This window comes from Malus domestica, chromosome 13 (genome assembly GCF_042453785.1).
Source record: "Malus domestica chromosome 13, GDT2T_hap1".
NCBI classification, from domain to species: Eukaryota; Viridiplantae; Streptophyta; class Magnoliopsida; order Rosales; family Rosaceae; genus Malus; species Malus domestica.
In genome coordinates, this window is record NC_091673.1 from 18,901,028 (window position 1) to 18,928,730 (window position 27,703).

The window sequence follows — 27,703 nt, forward strand, 5'->3', positions numbered from 1 at the left end:
TTATGAACTACAAAACCCAAAAGGATTCACCAACTACTAGACCTAGGCTCTGATACCAATTGAAGGATTTATTTTGAAAAACATGTTCATTTGAGCAACATCATATAGCATGCAATTAACAATTAAAGGCGGAATCATGCTTGCATGCACTCAAAAACAAAACATTACCATGAAATTCAAAGCCTAGTAGATTGGTGAACCAATAATCAACTCAAAACAAAGTGAGTTGAAATTATTACCTTTGTAGATTCCTCTTTGCATAAGCAAAGGCTAATCACCCAAAGAGATAGGGCCTTCATTCCTTGCTTCTTAGATCCATGGATTTGGATAGAAAATAGGTTTCTCCAAGTTCCCAAAATAGGGAACCTCTAAGTCTCTTCACCAAGGTTTGATTGTAGAAGAAATGAGTGACCTTGGAGTAGTAGGATTGCTAGATGTACCCTCCAAGGTGTTGGCCTCTTTAGAGAGAAAATGGAGAGACAATTCTCACCCATTTTCACCCAAAAATAAACCCTTAATCACCTTATGAATATTTAGTTATAAAGTCATTTATATAGTCACTTCTTTAAGTAACCTAAACAACCAAGACCCTAATTCATCTAATATGGCCGGCCATTTAGGGATGTTTGGGCTTTTGGGCTTTAATGAATCTTTATTCATTAAATTGTCATACAACTTAAGTTAATGGGCTTGACGTTCGAAGCCCATTGGGCCTTAAGGTCCAAAACTATCCCGAAGTCTTTAACGAACTTATTCGTTTGATTAATTAACATATTAATTAATCCTTGCCATAATTAAATGATTAAACCATTTAATCATTCTTACTCATTTCCGTTTAATCTCCAATCTCTACCTTTTACGGTGTGCGATCCATTAGGTTCCTTTTAGCGAGGTAGTGGGCGATTAAAACCATTTTACATCGATTGTGAATTGAAACTATTTTCAATTCTCCCTTTAGTGATTACACACGTTTAAGGCTTCCACAAACCATGAGTGACACCTAGCAGCATATCATGGTTACCCAAGCTAATCAGAAGAGGTGGAGAACCTATTCAGTTCGGGATTACAAATGCAATACGGTCCTTCTCTAATCTAATACTCTTGACCACATTGTTTGGTATGATAGTTTATTTACTCATGTCTATTATCCAATGTGAATCGTTTGCTTATATGATTTCCTTGAATGTGATTTGGAACGCATTCCCTAATCTCATTCATACTCTGGCCAGAGATTCCAAATCATATCATAGAGTATTCTCCCTCAACTGTTTGAAGGTTAGAGATCCCTTGTTGCGCATTCACTTGTCTCCATAGCTAAGTGGCTTAACCCCAACGATGCCGTGGACACCCCGAGGGGGTGACTTTGACATAATCAAAGATCAAGGACTTAACCACAAGACAGCTGTGATGCCTCAGGTCAAATGACTACTTTGCATTATCCCAACCATGAGTTCTTATGTGACATGGAATATGAGAACTCTTCGTTGATCACGTTCAGTGTACTCATTCTCTATTGAGCACCTACGTACTTGTCTTGATGTCACACACACCAATGACTCGAGACTAATCACTCTCCCTGAGAGAAGACATAGTACGTACCGATCTTTACGGACTGTCAATGCCCAATTGACAATCCTATGATCAGGAACATTTAGGATGTGTCTACGAAAGAATGGTCTCATGAATCTAACTTCATTAGATTACATTCTCCCAATCACATATTCCTTGGACTTTATCGTTTAAGCATATAACATTTATATGAGACGGCTCAAACAATAATGTATGCCCTTTATATGTAAAACTAGATTAGTTTAACATGTGAAATGTCCGTAAAGTATCATCACATGATTGGCTTTAGGGCACATTTCCAACAAAACACTCATCTAAGGTACCTCCTTTCTATAAAAGCAAAGCTGCCATTCACCAACTAGAGTTTGAAGGAGAACCAGAAGAGAATAATGGTCATGAAGGAAAGAGAATGGACGTGTGTGCGGCAGAGATGACTACCCCCTTCAAATTGTTGATTGTAAAGGGGTTAGTACAACTGGTTAAGGACTAGAAGGTGGTCACGAACGATGGTGGATTTATCCCTCTGAATCCCCAAAGTACCAGAGTTATTCCTTTGACTTAATCAAGGCCACAGAGATTTATGAGGAGTTGGTTCGGGCAAGAGTCATCGTGCTCGACAGCACCAAAAAGCTGCCCAAGCTTGAAGAATTAAAAGGGAAAAAGTATAGTAAACTGCATTACACTTTCAATCACTTAATAACCAACTGTGTCAAGTTCAAGGACTGGATACAAGACCTTATAGTAAAAGGAAAGTTGTTACTAGAGAAACCACATGCCAACATGATGATTGACACTGACCCCTTCTCAGAAGTCCCAATAAACATGATCAACCTGACGTGGGTTGAGAAGGGGAAATGAAAAGCTACCTGGGAGGTGAAAGCAGAACAGAGGTAAATTGACAAGCCAACTGAATGAGCCATCAAGTTGCCCGAGAAACCCAAGGCGACCATAGTCAAAGGAGTAGTATTGTGTAGTAGATGCCAATATGAGTGTGAGTTGGAAGTCCTAGTGTCAATAACCATTATTGATCAGGAGCTGATTAAGAGAAGAGAAAAAATAGAATAAGAGGCCCACAAAAATGTTATGCGGGCAGTTGAAAGAGAGACCTCTAAGAATGTTTTCCAAAGGTTGAGAGGAGATTCTCAACCAAAAGGCTTGTCAGAAGTGTTCAGAAATTATGAAGCTTCTGAAAAGGTAGAGGACATAGAGGCCAAGGTGCCAAGATAGGTGGATGTGAGGCCACCCCAACCAAGCTATGCCAGTGGAGATGTCAGAGTAAATGGGAGAACCGTGAATCTAGTTACAAAGAAGAATCATGCCCGACTCGGACGGAAATGGTATGTGGTCCGAAAGGATGGGAAGCCCATTAAGGAAATGGGAGCCTACATGATTAGAATAGTCCTGAGGCAACATAAAGCCCACATGAACTCATTGAAGGGCCCCACTGCCTCAGAAACCTCTGAGAATGTAAAGTTTGAGAAGGTACCCAATGGGGAAAGGAATCAACTCCATTGCAGAACCAAGAAGAAGGTGGAAAAGGCTAATAGCAATACCGAAGGGGAATGAGATCATGTGCTGCAGAACCCCCATCCTGGGAAATACAGAATCTTGAGGAGAGCTCAAAAGGATATGGTAATGATGCCAACCCCAAGATGGAGCCCATAACCAATATGCTTTGTAACTATTTCACCTGAAAGAGGGTTGCCCGCACCATTGTTGGTTGATACTTTCTGTGAGGTTCCAGAACAAATCCCAAATTTTGGCATAACTCGAGAAGAAATGGTGCTCGAGCTAATGCTGCCAGAGGAAGCACATGCTTGGTTAGATGAGTTCATGAACCATATTGGGGGCAAGAATGATTTATCTGGACTTAGCAACTTCCACGTAAACATGACATATCTTTTATCTGCCATGTTTTGTGCTGATGGAAGGTGACTACTTAGCAACAGAACCTATGATGGCACATGTTAGTGTTGAAGATACAGGAAAAGAGAAGTCGGGCAAAGTAGATTTGCCCGAGCCCACCACATCAAGAGGCTTTTGACATCATAAACGCTTACTTGACCTCTCCACCAGTGCTCATGCTATCTCAGAGAGGAAAACCTTTAAAACTTTATATTTATGCCTTTGAAAAATCAATGGGAAGCTTGTTGGCTTAGAATAATGAAGGTGGGAAAGAACAAGCAATCTACTACCTCAGTAGAATCCTTACTAAAGTAGAGACAAGATATACACCAGTGGAGAGATTGTGCCTGGCTCTATACTTCAGGACATGCAAGTTAAGGCATTAAATGTTACCTTGCAACATCAACATTATTGCCAAGACTGACATAATCGAATATATACTTTCAGAGTTCAGCTTTCAGTATGTGCCTCAAAGAATGATCAAGGGGCAAGCAATTGCAGACTTCCTGGCTAAGCACCAAGAATCACAAGATGAGATTATCAATGTCCCAAAGACTCTAGAGGTAGCCAGTGTGTGGATCCTATTGAGCAAAACCTTCTTGGGCAAAGAAGAATGGATCCAGCAAAAGATAAAAAGAATAGCTAGTCTTTGGATCACTTCTTGGAAACTGTATTTTGATGGTTCTTGCACGCAAACTGTTGCGGGAGCCGGGATTGTTATCATTAATCCCAAGGGTGCTCACCATTATTATTCATTCCTCCTAGACTATCAAGAGACTACCAACAATCGAGCAGAGTACGAGGCACTGATAATTGGCCTGGAGTTGGGGGCAACTGAAGTATTTGGTGATTCAAAGTTGGTGATTAATCAACTAAATAAGGAGTATAAGTGCAGACACATCACCATGGCAGGTTATTATTTGGCATCTACACAACTATTAAGCTATTTGGGCACTAAGATATCAGTCAACCATATCCCCAGATGATCGAATGCAATCGCCAATGAGATGGCACAATTGGCTTCTAGAGTGTAGATCCAAGAAAGAAAGTATAAAAGAGATATAGAGGTTCAGAAAAGAAATCTCCCTTCTATCTTTGAAAGGGGATTCAGCCTATATATGATGTCTGAAGAAATGAAGGTTGAAGATTGGAGGACACCTATTCTTCAGTATTTAAAAGATCATTCATTCCCCACAAGTAAGAAGAATAGACAACGAGCAACTAAGTATGTTTTGTGGGAAGAAAATCTACTAAGAAAAACTCATGTCAAATGGTCCTTACTACCCCTAAGCAATCTACTTTACTACCCCCCAGTCAAATGGTCAAGTAAAAGCTAGCAACAAAGTCTTAGTGAACATTATTAAGATGATGGTGGCAGATAGTCTAGAAAAGTGGCATAAGAAGTTAAGAGACACTTTATGGGCTTAAAGAACCTCCAAGAGGGCATGAACTAGAACTACTCCTTATGCCTTAACCTTCGGGCAAGATGATATGCTCTCCATGGAGATAAATGTGAGTTCTGTTAGGATTCAAAATCAATTTGGGTTGCATAGTGAAGATTATTTTCAGGCTATGTGTCAAAGTGTTGAAGATTTAGGTGTTGCCCGAATCGAAGCTCTAGATAGAATTCAAGAAGGGAAGAAAATTGTTGCCCGAGCATACAATAAGAAGGTGAAGTTGAAGAATTTCGAGAAATGAGAATTAGTATGGAAGGCCATTCTACCTTTGGGGGCTCAAGTTGGAGGCTTTGGGAAGTGGAGTCCAACTTCGGAGGGTCCTTTCATTATCAACCAAGTACTAGACAAAGGGGGATATTATTTGGCAAATTTGGAATGAAGTTCGCAGAAGCATCCAATTAATGCTAAGTTTTTAAAGAAGTATCACCCAACCTTATGGGATGTTAGGGATTACTACTTTAAAGAAGTGTAAACATTGCGAGATGTTCAAAGTCGACTTGTTTACCCTTCACCGTTGAGTTCAAGAGAAATGCAAGCCAAAATGGATTAAAGAAATCAGTTTCATTTTATTAAATGTTGAAGTTACATCAAAAATCAGTTCAATAGTTCTACATCCTTGACGAGGGTAGCTATCCTAGAATGTTACTATTAGCTAACTATGCTTCAACATCTTTAAATTTCAACATTTGCTCTTTTGACCTTTTCAAACTTCTGATGAAGCTAATTGGCGGAAGATCATGCTAAATGGTTACTGATGGCCACTGCCACTTTCATGTATGATCCCAACGTTTGAATCAATAAGGAGCCTGCAGCCACAAGTCATACGAAAGTCTTTAACATTGTCGTGGTAGTTGATCCCGAAGCATACACCTATGATGATGAATGGATTAAGGGAGCATAAGCTATGGGGAAGTCTGGGCTTATGGATATTAGTATAAGAAAGGTTAGCTTTGTATCCACATGTCAGATCTATCAGTGCGATTAAAGCTGCTCGACTCCCCCACAATGCCATAAAATTCCTGAAACTGAAGTTGGATGCAGTGCGTTTTTTCTGAGGATGATGAAGAAACCAATAACTGAGAAGTCCATGCAAATCCCAAGGAGTGCACTCCTCCTTCCTTAAGGAAGAGTCCAGTGTGCAGGCCTGCCCGAGGGCGATGAAGGCCGTTAAAAAAATAACGCATGGTGGAAATCCCCTTACCAGTCTCGTAGGGAGATTGAATCCAGGTAACTGTAAGTACCATTGGATAATCTTGAGGAGAAGATAGGAAGAAATTCGGAGCTAAGAAGGAAGAGTTGAAGAACAAAAGGGATTTCCAAAAATTTTGAACTTTAGGAATTTTAAGGAGTTTTGGAAATTCAAAGGGCTCGAATTGGTTAAAGGTGCTTTGCTAAAGAGATTAAGTGGGGATTATATAGAGGAGCAAGTAATTAATGGTGAAGTTCATGGGTTAGTGCAAAGGTCGCAATAACCAATGGTTGCTTTAAAACGACACAAGTTCCAAGTACAAGCGTGTGACGGTTACTTAATGTGCGACGGCTATTTAATCATTATTAGCGCTTGGGATTGCAACATCAACTATGATTAAAGGGGGCACTGTTGGGTTAATAATTGAACTTTAGGCTGCAAGTGTGTGAGAGCCTAAAGCCACCAATTAAAGGAAGGTTTGCCTAAAGCCCAGCATTAGGCCCAAAGACAAATTGGCGCCTTCTCATTAATGCATAGGCCATGTGCCTATGATATAAATGTCAAGTGATGGGGACTAGCCCACAATTAGCCAAAAAGTACTTTTCAGTGACAATACAAGTAAAAAACTGATGACTCACTACCCTTCAATTGCTTTCGGACAAGAGCAAAGCTACAACAGTCGGGCTAATTTGCCTATAAAATGAGAAGGAGGCCCCGGAGACAAGGACACTCAACCAATCAAACAAACAAACATACAAGCTTTTCTTTCAAGCCATATTTGCATGCGAAAGCTGTAATTAGCCTAGATCTCAAACATTTTCAGGATCATTCCCCCACAAAAGCCATTTTTTGTCTAGTTTAGAAGCTTTGCTATCACCCTTAGTGGTGTAGTATCGATTCCCTCATGTAAACTTGTTTACCATCCATCATTTCTTAGCATATAAACCCTGTAAACTCAAAAGAGAAGTGATTGCAAGAAGTTCAACCTTGCCCGACAAGGTGAAATCTTACTCAAAGCTCTTTGTTTGTTTTGTAAGTTAATAGATCTAATGCTTAATGTATTCTCCAGCATGTATTCAAGTCATATACATCTGTTTTTCTACTTTAAGAGTCTCATTTGTGCCTAGATCTAGTCACCTTAATGAACATGCCTTTATTTAAAACCAATCAAGAACTGAGTAGATGACTTAAGGGGATATGGACTCCCCTCCCTCGAACATACAAGACTATGAACTGAAAGTCCTTGGTCACAAGGCAAGAAAAATAACTTAATGTTGACTTAACTCATCCAAGACAATCCTTTGATAACAATAAGTCCGAGTAACTTGGGGCGCAAACACGCCTAGCACTTGGTTAGTTTTGATTGTGAGCCTCAAAGCCTACACCTAAGGCTCTACAAAGGCACATTTCAAAACTAACTTTATCTTCTTCTTGCAGTACATCAGCAAGTAAGACCAAAGTGCCAATTCCTTGGGGAGTGCTGAGAGCCGAGGAGCCCTCTCCTGAGAAATCTTGGCTCGAATAGGTACTGTAAACTATAATTTGATGAATAACATTAAAGAAACACCTAAATCACACCAAGCGTGCATGTATACAATTTAATAAAACAAGTAGTGGATGAGTCTCATAAATGACTAATGATGAACATTTGCTGAGAATTTTTGTAAATGAAGCAATAGTATTCATGCTTGTGAAATTAATGAGATCAGACTTGTATGCTCGTCCATTTCAACAAATTTTATACATAACTGGAAATGGCATTTGCTTTTGTGGGAAATAGTTCATCTACCTAAGTTTCCTTGGATATGCAAGGATGAGCTAGCTTGATAATTTTATAGGTTGCAACTTCACCAATAATTAGAAGGATCAGCTGACTATCAAAGATCAGTTTACCAATTAATTTAATTATATTGTGTATTCTTTCTTTAGAGCTAACGCTCACAAATATCTGAGCTTGGGAATAGGTTAGTAATATATGAATACATGATTGGGAGTATTTTTGCTTATCACCATAACTATAATGTATGGTCACCATACACCTTATTATCTGTCACATGTTATTTCATTTAACTCTTGTTAATTTTTTTTTGAATTTAGAAAAGAAACATTTAATATGAAAGTTAAATAAAGTTAAATAAAATGACACATTGCAGATGATGAAGTGTATGGTGAGCATACACCATATATAATTTATAGTGGTGAGAAAAATGCTCCCAAACACAATTAGTACAATTAGGGGGCGTTTGTTTGCCCTCACTAACCGAGATTGGACTAGATTGGACTAGGTGTTAGTGTAGTCCCATGTTTGTTAGAGGAAGGGACTATCTTTAGTAGGATTAAACCTCACTCGCCTCGACTACGGGGCTCGCTAGATGGTCTTAGCGAGACCCCCCCTTAATACCATTGGATTGCTAAGACCCTTCTTTTCTTTCGCATTGTCCTGCTCGACTCCTTGCTTTGCTCGACTCCTTGCTTTGCTCGACTCCTCATTCTGCTCGACAACCTCACCAGACAATCCCAGGACCACAGCCGCGTCCTCATAAATCACGGCTTCCTCTGCCACTTTCTATTCTTAGTTGCTCCGTGTGTTGTCTCTTCCCACTTTGCCGCTCTCATTTACTTCATCCTCACTTCCACAACCACCTTCGAAACCAGATCGCATAGTTGTTCCCACTGCCTCACATATCAACAAACCCAAAACATCCAACCCCAAAATTCGAAACAAAAAACAGAAAAAAATTTACAAAATTGTTATGCCTCTAAAACCCAGTCGCTCTATCAGCCGCACATCAGTCGTTCCAGCACCTCCAATATCCAAATCGTGCCATGGGCTCTATTGATTGTATGATTTGTTGGTTTTTCTTGGCTGTGAAAGGATAAACTTTTGTTGATGGCAACTGGGATGAGCACCAATAGTTTCTATACTAAGAGAGAGAAAGAGGAAATGAAGATGTGAGAGAAAGTGAAGAGGGGGAGGTGTGTCTCTACAAAGTTGTGAGAGAGAGGAAAGGGGTTTAAGGAAGGGTATCAGTTATCTTCCAGAAGGCAATGGTAGAAGCATGACTAAAAAAAAGGTAATGGCAGAAGATATTTTTATAATATAATAGTTATTTTGTTATTTTTATAATTTGAAAGTGAATTAAAAATTAAAAAAAAATATTGTGGGTCTTAAAATTATTTTTAGTTTGTAGTTTAGTCCAAAACTGCACCAAACATTTCACTGTTTTATCCTGTTTAGTCCAAGCTAAGCCAGTCCAGCTTAGTTCCTAAAACTAGTCTAGTTCGAAATAATCCGGTGCAACAAACGTACCCTTAAAGTTTCGCGGCTACTTGCCAATTACAATGGGACGCAGATTCTCTGCCCTCCCACTTCCAGTGCCCTCATGTGCCCTCCTATTTTGTGTGGTCATGGTTAAGCCACGTCAACATTTTATATTATTTTTTTATAGAGCTAATAAGACAAAAAGAAATAGTAATATAAAATGTTGACGTGGCTTAACCGTGACCACACAAACAGGAGGGCACGGGAAGTGGGAGGGCAGAGAATCTGCCTCCTTCAGGGTGGACAAGGATTGTCTGCCCTCCCACTTCCAGTGCCATCCTGTTTTGTGTGGTCACGGTTAAGCCGCGTCAACATTTTATATTATTTTTTTTATAGAGATAATAAGACAAAAATGAATAGTAATATAAAATGTTGACCTGACTTAACCGTGACCATACAAATACTAGGGCACCGAAAGTAGGAGGGTAAACAATCCTTGTCCCTTTCAGGGTTGCCCTCCAGTCGGATTTTCAGTCTTTCGTTAACAAATTTGATGGCCTTTTATTCACACAAAAATTTTAATCATTGCTCTCTCTCTCTCTCTCTCATTGCTCTCTCTCTCTCTCTCTCTCTCTCTCTCTCTCTCTCCCCCAGACTCAAACCCCAATACTTCATCATCACTTTTTTTCTCAGGTCCGTCACCTCTCTTTAATTTTATTCTTCATTTTATTTTTCAGTTTCTCTCTTTTTCCATGAACTTTATGAGAGATTTTATTTTCTTTAATCTCATGCTCTTTAACTTGATATGATTTGTGCTAGCTTGTTAGGTCTGACTGATGAATCAAAGCCTACGCATGGAGAAAAAGGGTTTGGTGAGCAACAGCTTGAAAGATCATGCTGGTATTGTCACCAGAGCCATTAGGCGCAGCAAGACTACCTATGAAGAAGACGATTACAATTTTGATGGGTTTGCATGGCCTCCAAGATCTTACACGTGTAGCTTCTGCAAAAGGGAATTTAGATCTGCTCAAGCTCTTGGCGGCCACATGAATGTTCACCGAAAAGACCGAGCCAGGCTCAAAGGCTCACCCCCAAGAGACAGTCAATACACGAGTACTATTCTTAACCTTAACCTCAACAAAGTGCCAAACCCTAACCCTAATTTCTCATCAACATCATCAGCATCCTCACCATCCTCACCATCCTCCTGGATATCACCAATTAGTAGCACATTACCCTCTTTGATATCACCACCAGCTCCTCCACCTGTTTTTTTGGTGCCGTCTAGCGAAAATATGAAATGGGTTGTGGGAGACACCCTCTTTAATCACCCTCTAAACTTCAAAGCCTCGGATTTTGGTACTACAGTAAAGAAGAACGCAGAATCTTTTTGTGGAGTAGGAGATCGTCAATGTGATGGTTTCATTGGAGAAGAACATGGGTGCATAAAGACTGTCAAGGCAGCTGATCATCCTCATCATCCGATTGTTAGGTTGGACTTGGAGATCGGTATGCTTGGTGACTCAAATAAGGAAGACTTAGATTTGGAACTTCGATTGGGATACTCTTAGCTTTGATTTGGACCATGCTGAAAAGGCACAAAAATTAGATTTGGAACTTTATTTTTATGTATTTGGCATGTAATTTTCCATTTTATAGTTTATATTAATTAGTAAATCATATTCTTGATGAAATATTTATCAAATAAGCATTTCGCTAATATCTTGATTCAGAGGGGAAAATTAACCTACCAGACACATAGTTTAAGTAAGAGTTTAATTGCAGTTGATGACTGAATTATATATGAGGTTTGACTACTAATGCATGTCTTTCTTTCTTTTCCCTTTAGAAGGAGGGGGCAGTGAGTCATGAGTGAGGGAGAGTGAGAGAGATAGTTCATCTAAGAATCTGTGTTTTTTCTCCCTTAATTTTTTTCGGTGACATATATGTGATACTGTTAGGTTAACTGTAACTTAACAAGTGACAACACAAATAATTGGTTTAATTATGTATGGAAAAGTAAAAGATTCAGCTGAATGATTATCTTGGGATTATATTACCCGTCCTAGGTCACTTACAATCAATCTAACCACTTGCAACATTCCACACAATTACACCAGAGAGAGAGAGAGAGAGAGGAGAGAGAGAGAGAGAGAGCAACTAAAACATCATCTATCAGCTACGAAGCGTCACAGTTAGAGGTTCAATTGGTTTACCACTTGTCTGTTCCTTTCAAGCATGATTTATATATATGACCGAAGACTTGGAAAAATACAATGCGAAGTGGACTTTACAAAGTGTTTCAAATATAAAAAGAGATATGTATTATATAGACACGTGGTGATGCATGTATTGTTATTACTTTGTGATAGCACAAGTAGTTCAAACTATTACAATGTGCATGAACGCCGTTTATGAAGGTTTAGAAGAACATGCACTAATCTATTGCTAGCCACTGATGATGAGTAAGGTCATTGTATTATGCTGTGTTCTTATGTGAAACTGAATTAAATGCGCAATGTAAACGAGGGTTTTCAATTGTTATGTCTCATATAGTGGACCTCGATTGAAATCCTATTAGTTTTTAAATTTTGATTAAAGTTTTTTGACTTTGTACACATCAGCATATTAACATTAATCAATTTCCATGTCAACTATTTTATATTTTAAATTAAACATATATTAAATATTGTAATATAGACATCCTTTAAAGAATTTGTTTTTGTCCAAACTTTTAAAGCAATTAAATAAAATAAGTTACCACATTTATGGGATATAAAATCCCATAAGATTTGAACTTTAACGTTTATGGGCTTAAACAACAAACTCCACCCTTAGAAAAGATTTTTTATTTTTATTTTTATTGAATGTCATGAAAAAAGATAAATGTTTCCATAAGAATGTACCCATGTACAATTATAGTAATTCACAAGAATGTATCCATATACAATTTCAACATTAAAACCCATATGTGACAACAACAAGAAAAACAATGTACCCATATAAATTCTTAATGTAAAAAATGATTAAAGGATAGAAAAATGGAAGCAAACCATAAGACCAAATTACTGAAGGCTACATACTATATAAATGTTATAGGAAAAAGTTATACATATATGGGTACAAAAAAATTTAGAAGAGAAAGTTACAATGGTAGTATAGAATAAAAGTTGGGTACATGGATTAAGGAACAAGAGAAGAGAGTGTAGCCAATGAAATTAAAATTGCATTCAGAGCAATATAATGTTCATTTGTTACGATTTTGCAATATGATGGTCATGGAGAAAAAATAAGTTTGAAATTTTTTTAGCGAAATTTAAATTTGAAGATACATATTCAATATAATAATGTTGAATTTGAATATAAGCATAAATTTAAGTGAGAGAATTTTGGGATTTTCAATTACAAACATGATAATGTGGGACAAATTATAAATTAAAATTTGTTGTAAAAAAAATAAAAAGATGACATGGAAGTATTTTAATAGTAAAATGCTGAGGTGTACAAAGTCAAGAAGTCAAGAGACTTTGATCAAAAACTGAAAACCAATAAAGTTTTAATCTATGAACATTGGTGACTAGGGTCTAGATTCTTAATTTTCCTATATATATATATATTATAAAAGGTTTTTATTCTTTCTTGTTAGTAGTTTTCGCTTAACAGAAAAATAAAACCAAAATTTGAAAACTCAAAAAAATATTTTTTAAATTTTCATTTTCAGTTTTTATTTTTTTTTCTCCCCTTTCTCATTTCCTTATTTCTCGTCACAAAACACAGAATAAGGATCATCTTCGGATCCTCTTTATGAGAATTCCGAGAATCCGTGTATCGTGTCCGTTCATCATACATCGTACGGTCAGAAATCATTTGAAATTTTATATTTAAAATTGAAAACAAATAGTATCTGACGAAAAATGACCGCACGATATACGATGAACGAACACGACTCACGAATCTTCGGGATCCTCACAAAGAGGATCCGGATTCCAAAACATGCATTGTACTCCACTCTCTAAACCTAGTATCTAAGACCTTCCAGCTTGAACCTGATCGCTCAACTGAAGTTGTCAGCTAGGAGAAATTTTTCAATGTACCCGGTATACGGAGTGGTACATCATGTGTCATTATACAAATGATGAGATATGTGTGTTAAAAAGTTAACAACTTAAAAAATAAAATTTCCTACCACTTATATAAAAACACGTGGTGTACCCCCGTGTTCCGATCACAATGAAAAATCTCTCATCAGCTAGGGATCGAGCTTGAGATCCTCGAACCTAACTTGGGACTACCAACGTATTATTCATAAAAGTGTCCCTTCCTAACTACAAAAAATTCAATGACCGCTACGGACTACCTGCCTAGCTTGGGACTGCCAACGTATTATTCACCTGTGCCTAGCTTGGGATTGCTAACGTATTATTCAATCCTTGGGACTGCCATCATATATGTTTGATTTTTCTAGTTATATATATATATATATATATATATAAATTTATTGAATCAAACAGCTAAAATCTAATATAATCAAATCCAACAGTAAAAAAAAGATCTAATGGTCCAAATTTAAATCAAAAGGCTAAAATATTATTTTTTTTTTTTGTCAAACAATAAATTTTGTTAGATTAAATGTTAGATTAGTCACCGACAGGGTTCAAATCCATGCCGTCATGCAAGGTCTTGACTCCTTTCCACCACTGGTAAAGGGTAAAAAAAAATTCTTTCATTTGTTTCATATTATTCTTTCATAGTGTTCCACGAGTTTCATGACATCGGTTTATTAATTTTTCAATATTTTTTGAAATCTAAATATTTTTGGTTTAAAAGGTTCATAAAATTAAATTCGGATAGTCTACATAATTGTTTTTTTAAGTTACTTTAAGAAAAATTATCCTAAATTCATTCTTTGATAATCTCAGGCTAAAAATTTAACCTAAAAAGGTTGGAGTAGAAAAACTGTTTCTGAGTTAAAATCTAAATTTTGTGGGTGAAAAATTCCCTAATGGTCTTACATTCTATGACCTCAAATTCAGAATTTGACACCAACAAAATTTTCATTTTTGAAGTCCAAAATAAAATGAAAACTCAAAACTTAAAACAATTACCAAACAACCACTTAGTACTAGGTCTAGTGGTATTCTTCTTCATTGTAAGCGAGAGATCTTAGGTTCGATTCTCGTCAAAGGTGAATTTGAACCACATTCTCGTCAAATGTGTAGATAATATCTTTTGTTCTAAATATGTTTCTTGAAACAATTAGCCAAACTTTCTATCTGTTTTCAGTTTTAATTGAAACAATTACCAAATTTGTTTCTTGTTTTCCAATTTTTTTACTTATCAAATGAGCCGTAACACTATCATATTGGTAAAATAATAAATTTACTTATCAATTCATATGATTTTTATTAGTCTATTCCAGTCCATGTTAACACTACACGTGTATTTAGCTGGAACATAATAATAATGCAATCATATCCACATAACTTTTTACATTAATCGCTAACAAGTTAACTTATACACTCCAACAAACATAGTACAAGGAATAGAAAAATACCCTAATGCATCTATCAACTACTGAAATAAAACCTAGGCTGAAAGAGTATAAACCTCTAACAAAACAACACACCAGTGTACTTTGTGCTAGACACTACGACTTTAAGATAATATCAAACCAAGAGAAATCAAATGTTATTTGGTCAAAACTAGTGTTTGACACTACGACTTTAAGATAATATCAAACCACACACGATACTTATGATTTATCAACACTCGTCTCCCAAAAACTTTAAAAGTTTGAAGAAGAATGCGATCGAAATGCTAAGAAGAATGAGTTGCTTGTACTAGAAAGAGCCTAGAAGTGAATATAGTCGAAGAAAAGCTATCATATACTACATATAGAATGGAATGCATACAACCAAAGGGTTTCTAAAGCCTACCCCTATTTATGAAGTGATAAACACTTCAATAAATAAAAGTTTTTAATTTATATGCCATATTCATTTTAATGAGGGTATAGGAGACGAAGTTTCAACATTTTTTTGGCCTCTTAGCGGAGGTATGTTTAACAATCACATGTGTGGAGAGCAAGTTACCAAATACAATTAAGAATCCTTCTATAATTCAAGGAAATTATTAAGAAAAATAGATCAAATGTTCAAACCAATCACACAATTGATTGTTTTATCAGTTACAACATCTAAAGGTAGACTCAAGTAACGTGCAATCACCTGCAAATTTATATGTATCAAGTACATTGGAATATTTTGTGTCTGTACAAATTTGAACTTCAAATTTACAACTCGTTTTATATTCATTCTTCATCAATTGATGTATAAATTTTGATGTGGGTTTGGAGTAGATTAAGGATTTTGATTTTGGTTAGTATTGAAATCGTTATAACTTCTTGTACAAAAAAAACAAAACAAAAAAAAACTACTTAGAGCATCTCCAAAACGAGAATGTCATTTATAGCCAAAATTTAACTCTTAAATTTAAAAATGTCAGTTTTTATAAAAACTAACAATTATAGCCAAAATCTCACGTCAATTTACCGAAGTACTCTCAACATAAAACAACCAAACACCAAAGAGATTTTCTTCATGTTCTTTCTTCTTTGGTCTTTTTCATTTTAATGGTTTAATTATTTTCATATCCCAATTTGAATCAGAAAATATAGAAATAGGAGCATGATGAAATTAAACATTTTATGAAGAGGTATTTCTTCTGATGAAAATTAAATTTATCAAATTATCAATTTCATTTCTTAATTTACAAGCCTACAATAAGATAATGATGAAAAATTCACATAACAACAACTTTTAAACATTCTTGTGTGATAATTAATTGGTATTTCTTAGAAAATTTTGTTATCTATTTATGCATATTTTTTTAAATAGTCTTCTTTAAGTATTCATTTGGATGGAAATTGCGATTAGGGTTGAACACGAGTCGGGTCGGGCCTAATTTTGAAGGGATTGGACCAGATCCGAGTTTAAAAGAAATGGGCCAGGACGGATACAATAACTTTTAATACATAAATCGAACCTAATCCGGCCCGTTTGACACGGGCCGGGTCCACGGGTTTTTTATTTGTTTATTTTTGTTCTCTTCTTCTTTAGCTCTCCCGACGAGCTCGTTCGGATCGAAGCAGCGGGCGGGTGCGTGATCTACTGGGATGGCGCGAGGGTCCTCCGAGTTTTCGCCATGTCGAGGGCCATCGACGAAAACTACCTGAAGCCGTAGGTGATATCGAAGCTGGAGGTGACGGTCACGGATGGCGGAGGACGAGTGTCTTATCCTTACCAGCGACGACCTCTAGGACGTGGTATCGAACGAAACCGCCTGCAAAGTCGTCTGCATGTTCTTGCACGCGCAGAAGGCGGTGACTTCACAGTCGGCGTCTTCACAGTCGGCGTCGTCCTGCTGTGACGCGGCGGCGAGGTCAGACAAGGCGTGCTCGGACGCATCCATTTCGTTGACAAAATTGGCCTTGAGAAGACCGGGGAGGTTATGGAGCTCTTGCACTCCAGTCCAATGGTTCAAATTCATACCAAACTGAAATTGCACAATCCCTAATTCAAAAATTGGGAATACAAGGATTTGGACTCACCGGGAGGCAAAGAGACCCAGAAGCAGAACCTAGAGAGAGAGATCCAAAGACAAATGGGTGATTTTATTTTTGTGCTTTCGAATTGCTTATTAATATAAATGTTGAATTGCATAGATTTAGTTGGGAAAGTTTTGGATACGAAGTGGGGGTGGAAATCGGCTCGGGCCGAGTGCACATTTCTTCCAAGATTTGGACCCGTCCTGCCCTGCTATTAACTTGGACCCAGCCCGTCCCGCTCTGTGTTGAATTTTAAAATTTTGGACCCGTCCTGAACCCGTCTCAAATCGCTTAGACCCGCCTCGATTCGCCGGTCCAGGATCTGTTTGCCCACCCCTAATTGCGATTGTATGCTCTCATGCATTCTGCACATGAGCTCTTAAATAAAGGGTACCCAAATTAGGCATTTAATTAAGTGATAAAAATTGAGCATAACCTAACTAGTGAAGCAATTTTAATATGGATATGTGAAAGACACAAAGAAAAAGACGGATACGAAGGAAGGGCTTTGCATCAAATCACTCCAGAAAAGTACGTTGGAAGATGAGAATATTTTAGATTGATTTTATGGTCATATATATGACAATTCAAATCCAAAGTCTAAATTTTGGGCTACATTTTGTTTTATGAAAACTGATAATTATGAATTTGTGGGCTAAATTTTGGCTATTACTAATACATACTCCTCCAAAACCCTTAAGCAAATTCCAAGGCAAATCCAACCCTTGCTTAGATGAATAACTCTGGGGTCCAAATGAATGGAGAGAAGTGAAGAGAGATGATCACGTACCCAATTTCATTTATGTTCACGTACCGTTCTCATTAAAAGTCAGTCAGCTACTGGTATTTGTGTGATCGAGTATCTAACATTTACAAGATCGCACAGGAGATCACTTCATGTTGATATCATTGTATGAATTGTAGCTCTCCAAAGACTGACTCTTGATTTGCCTGCCTAAGAGAAACGGAACCGATCTGGGTTGGGCAGGGCCGGCCCAGGTCCAGTGCAGGCAGGGCGATCGTCCAGGGTCCAAACAAATTAGAGGCACCAAAATTATTAGGGTGATATATTTATATATGTTTTTATGAGAGTATAAATTTATAAAATTTGGTTCAAGGACACATAAATTTAATTAGAAGTGGTGGTTTGTCATTTGAAAATAATGAGAAGGTCTTGGGTTCAAAACACCATGTGTGCTTATTTACTTTCTATTTTTTACAAATTTCTTTTTATAAGATTATAAATTTATAAAATTTGGTTAAAGGATCAAGAAGTTTAATTAGAAACAATGATTTTTGTTGTTTAAAATTAACAAGAGGTCCTAAGTTCGAAATGCTATGTGCATGTTTATTCTTTTCAATTTTTACAAATTTTTGTTTGGTTGTTAATTTATTTTTAGTTACTATCTAGTAGCTATGTGGATTGTTATTTTTAAATATTCGTTTTAATTCAAGTCTAATCTTCAACAAAGAATAATATGTAGACCAAATTTGCAAATTATATGACGTGTCATCAAAATGTTTAATTTAGTGCCCATTCATTAATAATACATATCAATTAAAGACTCGAAAACATCATTATTTTTTTAGTCCCATATTGACAAGGTTAGTAAATAAGAAAAAAACATCTCACGATTTATTCAAAAACACATATGAAGTTCAGATGGAAAACAAAACTCATCATCTATCTACTTGTAAGCCCGTAAGTCTTTTTGTTTCCCTCTCTCAATACAAAATAAATTAGTCTTTCTGTGTTTCTAAATTATTAAGTTTGAAGTGTTTTTCTAAGTATAATTTTTTCCATGTCTTATGTGTGAAAATAAATACTTTTCTTACATGAAGTTAGGGCATTTTTTTTTACGTCGTCCCGGGCCTCAAAAATCTCTGGACCGGACCTGGGGTTGGGCCAAATAAAGAACCAAAGTATCACCCAGATAGAACCACAACTCTCTAGGCCTTGCTGTGTAAGTCCATCAAAACCGTCCTTTCTCACTAGGCATGCGTGCCCTCAGTGCCATGGAGGATGGTCGAATATGAGATCTCAAATAGACGGTGAATATTTTTAACTAACTGAGATACAAAACTCTTGCACTATATATGTCTGGATTCTAGTATCACAACTCAAAACTAATGCAGTTCAAAAAACATGTAATTAAACTCTAAATGAATATGTGTGATAAAAAAGAAGCTATATACTAATGTTAGGCAACCATGCACTCAACCGTGCAATTATATGAGATCAAAGAGAAGGGAAAGAAGCAGAAGCTAACCCTTAACATCTTATTTGTTGTCTTCTTCGTTTTGGTCGTTATCACATTAAGAGCTTTTTGCGTCTATGGGTGGATTTCGTATTACATTTAATCACTTAATTATGTTGATCACTTGGTTTCTGTTTTTAATTTTTTATTTTATGAGGACTTGATCACTTCACTCCATCACTTGGAATTGGTTTCAAACTTCGTATCTTTTCATATTTTGGTAATTATCTCAACTCACTTTGTCCTTTACAAGTCACATGACAAAGACTAAAATCATCACTAAGATATACCAGAGGAAGGAGAATAATTATAACAAGTAATACTAAATAAGGATCATTAGGAGTGGCTAGGGAGTAGCTTAACCCAAACAAGAAAATTATTGTATGCCGTAAATAAATAAAAACCAAAACCACAATGGAAAGGGAAAATATGGAATTTTTAGTACATTTTAGCAGGGTCCCCGCACGTCGTACTAGCAAAAGCATATGAATTGTGAAACTAGATAGAAAGAAAGGGAGACAAATAGGATTAGGAAGAGGCTGCAAAGGTGGTTGTTTCAGTGAAAGTGAAGAGATGGCATAAAGGAGGAGTAATAGGCAGTCGGCGCACATCAACATCTTAATCTCCCCATTTTTCTTCTCCATTGTTTTCAGCACGGTATAGACTCTGCTAAATATTACATGCATGCATGACAATGAGTACTAATTTATTTACATGAACTTGTGTGTGAGAGAGTGTGAGAGGTTGACAACCAGATATATTGCCTTAAAAGACAATATATATTTACTGTGGTAAATAAGTTGTTGACCGTCATTGTTAACTCGATTCCAAATCTTTATAGCTTAAGAGCAAGAAAAGCAACTTTACACACCAAGAACTAGTTCATGAGTATTGAAATATTAAATCCAAACTTATGTGTGCACAAATTAAAGATAAGATTGGACAGTATTGGACAATTGATAGCAATATAGCCAATAACTAGAGAGAGACACCGACGAGCGGTGGCGAAGGTGGACATGATTTTTTGTAATAGGAGACTTGCTGGCGAAGGCGTTCTCTTTCCGCCATCTCGAACTCATATGTCCACTTACACAAACCCATCACTTCAAAACACAAAAACTAAATGAGAAAGATTCAAACGTCTAGAAATTAATTGGGATGGTGGCTAGTCACCTAACGCTTACGTGGGGTTTAGGCGGCCCTAGGCGGAGATTTCTATAGTAGCGATTTTTAAGTTACGATTCATAGATTAATTTTTGTAAAAAATAAATTCAAACTGAAACTACTTATCTACTTCACACAAAAAGAAACAAAATAGGTAAGATTAAACATCATCCAATTTTAGAATATCAACTGAAATCTATATATATATACCATGGAATCCATAAGTAAATTAGAAAAATATAAAGCTTAATTGATAGGATGATAAAAGGCTATGATACAATTCCACAAGGTTGTTTAAAAACCCTAAATCGAAGGAAACTCAGATTACCAAATATATCATGAAATACTATCCTAATATATTATTTATAGTGAGATAAATACAAACCAAGAAACTAATCTAAATCCTTCCACAAATATTCTTCGCTATTTTTTTTTGGGGAACAAACAACATTATCTACTCTAGGGGTTGGAGGAGTAAGTTAAGCCTCATACTAGACTAACAATAATGCGCTTTAAATTTGCCTTTAACGAAAAACGAAGCTAAAACTTATCACTTACAAATAAAGAGAAATATCATTAGACCGTAGTACTAAGTGATTATTTGCTATTAAATTGCTCAAACAACCTGAAAGTCAAAAGGATACACCATTCTTCCCTCTTTTTTTTTTCTCATACTTTTTTTTCCCAAAGTTGAGTCGCTTTATTTTCTTTAAATTTAGGACCATAAATTTTTTTTTTTTCCGCGCGAATTGATCCATATATGTATGATTGAGTTTTTCTTCTCTCCTACATTATATGTACACCAACTTGAGTGCTGCTCGAGAGTGCGGACTAGGAGGGGAAGATTCATCCCTAATATAAACGCTAATGATTAAAATACATCGCCTTAAAAATAAAATAAAATACATGGTTGGAACCATGTGATAATTTCGTTTTATATTATTAAATAAAAATCGTTGTATTTTTCTTGCTTGCACATATTCAAGCCAAAGTTTGAACCTACCTTACATTGATTGGAAATTCGAAATCCAGGAAGATACAAACATAAGTTGGATCGTATCTGCATAAACGCACTTACATATTTTATGTTATATTTGCTAATCGGAATTGAAGTGGCAATGCAAGCACTAATACAGCAGTCACGTTGCTGTCAATTGACGCTCTCCATTCTCTAACCTTCCATTTGTCCAAGAGACTATTTCCCTGAGTAATCATCATTATTATAATTGCACAGTTAAATTTGATGATGATGAATAATTCTTGGATGGTAATTATAAAACAAAACAAGAAGGAGAAAGTAGCCGTCTCCTCTGAGTCTTAGTAAGCACTGATATCATTTTAGAGACATGGTCAAAGGTAAAATGCCATCGATGCCCACAGCAGGACGTGGTTTAATTTGTTCGTCTCTGATACAAAAGGCACCAGCTAATAACTGCTACTAAACATGAAGACAAATGGTGTGGTAGAGATTTTTCTATTTTAAAATTAATTGGGTTACTATCTATTTATTCCTTTTGAACTGCTCCCCCCAATTCCCACTTCTCATCATCTCTTAATCATAGATAATAGACTAGTCACTAGTACTATAGCTAGTTGTTTAGTTGGAGCTTAATTAGCTTGGTTCAATTCAATGAGTGGATACCAGATATTCTCTGGGTCTCAATTTTTCATCTTTCATTCTTTCTCTAAGTACTTTAAATTGATGTTGGAATGCAAGATGGCAATTTGAGAGTACGAACAACAACTGCCTAAAACAGCGCTTGTAAGAGGGTTGTAGCTTTGTGGCAGACCGATCGATAACTTAACGGACCCTTACACTTATAATCAGAGTTCGACTTTTGTCCTAATCCATTTTCTTCAATCAAAGAATACGTATTATAGAAACTTTAATACGGTTAGTTAATTAGCTCACCTCTAGGTAGTCTGGGAGACGAAGCAAACTAACAAAATGAATCACAAGATCACTTTCCAATTATCATCTTGTCAATCAATAGGGTAGGAAAAGAGTTGATGCATATGCATAAAAGATGTATAGTAATTAAGAGAGATCCCTTCTTAGAGTATATAACTTGCAGTGTGGTAATTAGGTTTGAAATTATTACTTGAAGGCGTGAAATATGTGGCATGTAAATTGTACGGTTATTACCTACTGTTAATAGTAGCCCTAGCTTACTCATCATGAAGTGTGCTGAAGAAAATAATCACGTACACACAAATAGAGATGATGACAAAATAATAACTGGAAACAAAATTATAGGGGCAGAAAAATTAATACTATGTTTGGATGAAGAAATTTAAGATTACTAAGGAATTTTAAAATGACGGAAATTGAAATAACAAGATTTTATTTTTTAGAATTTGTAAATTTTCTTGTTTGGTTAACCTAAAAGAACAGTGGAATTGAATACGGAATTTACTATTTTTAAACTCTCAATCATAGAAATTGGGAAATGACACCTATTTACATGGAATTTGAACTTGGGAATTGGAGGTCCCAAAGTCCAAGTTTTTTTTCCACGCGAAAATTCTAAATTTCTATGTTTATGAATCCAAACAAGGGAATTGATGCATGTTAATTTATAAATTCTGACTTTTACCAAAATTTCAAGTTTATTTCCTTTATCTAAACATAGTGTAAGGGTAAGGACACAAAGTATTAAATAAATAAGATAATTTAAATGGAACCGCCGGCTAGATGAAAAAGTCTTTCACCAAATGCCAAAACTTCGTTCTCCTTAATATAAAGACACAGTATCTAGCAATGCCAATATGTCTTGTAGATGCATTTACATTTCACCCTTCCATTGGTTTCCTCCCTACTTACAACCAACCCTCTATCTCTCTATTGATTCTTCCACTTAGTGATCCCAAGTGAAGAAAACTGTGTAGGAATTCGGTTGGGCAACAACGCGTTTCAACATGGAATCTTGGAGACCAAGAAGCCCGGATACGAGTTCAAGCGATGAAGATCAAGTCAGAGATGACGATCATGATTCAGGTGCTACAACAGTGAAACGAAGCTACGAATGCACATTTTGCAAGAGGGGGTTTACCAACGCTCAAGCCTTGGGAGGTCACATGAACATCCACAGGAAAGACCGAGCCAAAGCGAAGCAACTCATCTCAGGTACATCATCACTTAATTCAAACCACTACTCGAATGAGGATCAATACATATCCATGAGTACTTCTCATCATCATCAATATAGTAGTGCACCAATTCCAAGCCAGGGGGCTTCTGGGTACTACCCAGTTTTGGATCAGATGAATTACCAAATGTATTTTCAGCCAAATGGGTCTAACCCTAGAATCCCATACGGTTATGATCATGATGATTCATCAGTTGGGTCAAGGTCACAGTCTTTGGGTATGAACCAAGAACTTTGGGGTGCAAATTTAAGCTTGCGGTTGGAGGATGATGAATTCAGAAGGGGTGTGAGGAGTAATGATGAAGTGGATTTGGAACTTCGACTTGGGAATGGTCGGTTTATATAACCTACCGAGGGATATAAGAGTAACAAGGAATTCCTCCAGCACTTTGCCAACTATTTTCTTTAGCACAAAAAGGTATTTAAGAATCTCATTGTAAATATAAATATGTATTTTCCTTAAGTTGTCTAGGTTTGTTACATAAATATCTGTAGGTCTCTATTTCAAAATCAATGGAGGAGGTTGACAATTTCCTTGGTACAATTAAGTATTATTGCAATTTGTACAGCTTATTAACAAAGGCATATACGTACTTTTTTGTGTATAGTTAATTTAGCACAAACTACAAACCATGCATGATATATATATAGCTTAGAACATAAGATTAATAATATTATGACCGATTTCTTATTACTTTCTACCTACTATATGCATAATGCCCCCTATCTGCTGCACTATGATCTTTCATTAGTCTTTCTACTGAATTCCTTTGAATTTTTATTGTTTTGTTTTTGTTTTTGTTTTACACCTACATTACCAATTATAATTCTACAAAATTGTTATTCTTTTGATATGATATGCACCTTTCAAAACTCCTGGTCTTTACAGAAATCTTCTAGGATGTGCATCTCCCTTTATCTTGTAAAAATAAGTTCACAGAGCATCAAATTAATCATAGTGAATATAAGGTACCCCATCTAAATGTGTCTAATTTATTCTGTCTAGCTTAATTTTTACTTTTTTGCTAACTTTAACATTTGCTGATACAATTAAAAGTCTGCAATTTGCTTCAGTAACATATTAAACATGAAAGTTTAGAATGCCATTTAAGGTCTACGGCCTCTTTGTCTTTGAAGCTCTACTGTGCGCCATGGAAAACATACATATAATAACAAAATATTAACGAATTAGGGAACCACAAGAAATTTGAGTTTAGGCAACACACACAACAACTAATGGACCCTTAATTATAGCCAACAATACCACTTCTCACGCATGAAAGGTAGAACTTCTCTATCTTAATTATGTTTATTTTCTGCGACTCTTTTATGGATGAGAACTAGCATGCATGTGTCTCCACAGCATGCATGTGTCTCCACTTGTCCATAATTATCCTTCCTTCGAAGGTTAGGTTGTACTGAATTAATTAATCTAACATGATCATTGCATGTTATATCAAGAAAATTAATAAAAAAATTAGCTTTCTATATCGTGATCTTTGATTTCTAACATGTGTTTGTTCAACCAAAAGAAGCAAAAGACTCTTAGATGAAACCTTTCATCATTTTTGTCTTCGATGAAGACCTTCTGTCATTGCTAAAAAGAATGGTAAACTTTGAAGATAATTACTGGTGGCTCTCTAACTCAAATTTATTACAATATTTTACCTCTACTGGACTAATCTAGTCTTCTGCATTGCTGCTCTACATTTGGGTAAAATTAAGGAAGCTACAATTTAGTTGCTATGTAAATTGAAAATACGAACTCTAATTTTCCAAGTTGCAGAATAGTCTGGCAAGGTAATTAGTTTAAAGCAATTTGTGGTATTCAGAGTAATTAATAGAACATGTATTGCATGCATGATGATCAACCATAAGCCTCGGTGACTACTTTCATGCCCGAATCACACTTTTTTCTTTCTTTCCAGTCTGTCTATTTAATGTCCCGCTGCAGCGTCTAGGAAGGAACACGGTTTGGTCCATATTAGTAAAATCAATAAAGCTTAGCAGACTACAGTTTTAGGGCACTTTCCAAATATATACATCATTGGGGTCTATTACCAAAATAATACGTCATTAGTCGCACAAAGGTTAAGGAAACCACAACCAATACTTTGTCTTCACTCTCAAAAACCTAATTGAGCTTACATCACAAAATATGACAAATATAGTTCATGTTTCCCTTTTCTTTGACATTTTCTGCATTTAGGTCACCTCTAAATATACTGGTAATCAGCAGAACTTTTGCTATTACCAATTTAATTACACGGAAACTTCTAAGTGGGTGAATATATATGGAATACGAGTACTTAATTGCATTCAAGCCTTGAATTCCAAGGCAATGGTAATGGCAATTTGCTTTATTCGCCAGCTGATATTTATGTTTATATGCCCCTATAACATACCAAGACAAAGTACGTTGATTTTGATTATCAAGAAAACAAAAATTAAAAAAAGCCAAATTGCTCCCATTGCATTTGCAACTTGTTCAATTAAATGTATCACTTCATCAAGATAGTTAAACACGTAAATTCGAACGTGGATACTCTGCTACCTTAGACCTAACTTACTACCACATAACCGGTCTTAAGATTGTGGGGGCCTGAGGTGGTCTTGTAAGGGCCCTTGAGTTTTTCTAAGTCCTCCAATGCATTCAACATCCATAAGTTTGTGTTTTTCGGCAATTAGGTACAAATTCACGCATATCGATTATACATCTCACTAACTACAAATTACAATATATCATATACGTAATCATCCAATGTGAATTCTCAATGTTCACTACATAATTATATGTCAAAATCAACTATTTCGTAACATTCAAATTCATGGAGACCTATAATTTTGGTTTCCTGAACATTCATAGAAAAGAATCCAATGGTTAATAGCCTATGCTAGTCCATCAAACTCAAACAGATGGACAAAAGAAGGATGAAGAGAAAGTTCTTACTCCATGTAAAACTTTAAAACATGCGTACAATTACATAAGTAAAATATAAATTCAAAGATTTTTTTTGTGATTATTACCTCAAACTACAATCTTCTAGATCTCGTGAAAGTTGATTTGCAGAGAGAGAGAGAATTTCAAATAGATAGAGAGAGAATTGCAGGGTGATAAGGCTCAAGGCTAGAAGTTTGAGACGACCTAGGGTTCATTCAAACGTTAAGCTCAAGAATATGTGCTTTACCAGCCCTGTTTTGTTTTTCTTGATTAATTTTGAATTCCATCGTTGGATAAAAAAAAGCAGTCATTGTCGTGGAGGTGTTAGACTTGTGCCCTCTTACATGTCTTTGGTGTAGGGCTATTATATGCAGTATAATTGAAAAAAGAAGAAGAAGAAGAACAAATTCAAGTTTCTAACCACTACCAATTAAACTGCCTAATGAGCTCGGGAAATTTGGAAAAATAACCAAATTTTAAATCTCATATAGAATTATAACCATTATTTTAATTTTATGATAATTATAACCAAAACTTCATGTAAAAGTATTAATATACCCTTAATACTAGGGTTTCTCATAACAACCACAAACACAATCTTTAAACTACCTTAAAATGTTGAGGATTACTGCAGATTGAGGCCACTGAATTAACTTTCTCTTTAATTAGCAAGACAACCTATGAGAATGTTCTTCAGAAGGTACTAATTCCATAGCTAATTATTATTTTTGTAATTAGATACTTCAATTTAGTGTTTCACTGATTAAATTGCATACATTCCAATATATTTTTCCAGTGGATGAAGAAAGAATACGAAATTGCATATGCAAAGTGAATAGTGAAAACAAAAAAGTGATGAAGATTAATTTCTCATTTTAGGATAGTTTAAAGGTTTGTTTTGGTTGTTGTGAGAAACCCTAATATTAAGGGTATATTAGTACTTTTACATCAAGTTTTGGTTATAATTATCATAAAATTAATATGGTGGCTATAATTCTATATGGGGTCTAAAATTTGGTTATTTTTCCAAATTTCCCAATGAGCTCCTATATAGTTCCCACCACGCTATTGAATTTAGTGATCAAATTCTAATATGTATCTTTTTTTAGTATTTAAACTTGACTATACACTTTAAATTTTTTTTTTTTTTTTCAAGGCCCCCCTAAATCGAGCCCTTAGGCAACCGCCTCTCTGTACTGGAGC

The 27,703-nt window shown here is 35.9% G+C and overlaps 2 protein-coding genes across 2 annotated transcripts; both read left to right on the forward strand.

Moving 5' to 3' along the window:
* The first annotated feature begins 10,236 nt into the window (after nucleotides 1-10,236).
* On the forward strand, nucleotides 10,237-10,953 carry LOC103453411 (transcriptional regulator SUPERMAN-like). The gene has a single exon (NM_001301121.1). It carries the CDS (start codon nucleotides 10,237-10,239, stop codon nucleotides 10,951-10,953), a length of 717 nt encoding a protein of 238 aa, NP_001288050.1.
* A 12,376-nt stretch (nucleotides 10,954-23,329) lies between these two features.
* LOC103453412 (transcriptional regulator SUPERMAN-like) lies at nucleotides 23,330-23,905 on the forward strand. The gene has a single exon (NM_001301122.1). It carries the CDS (start codon nucleotides 23,330-23,332, stop codon nucleotides 23,903-23,905), a length of 576 nt encoding a protein of 191 aa, NP_001288051.1.
* Nucleotides 23,906-27,703: the final 3,798 nt, after the last annotated feature.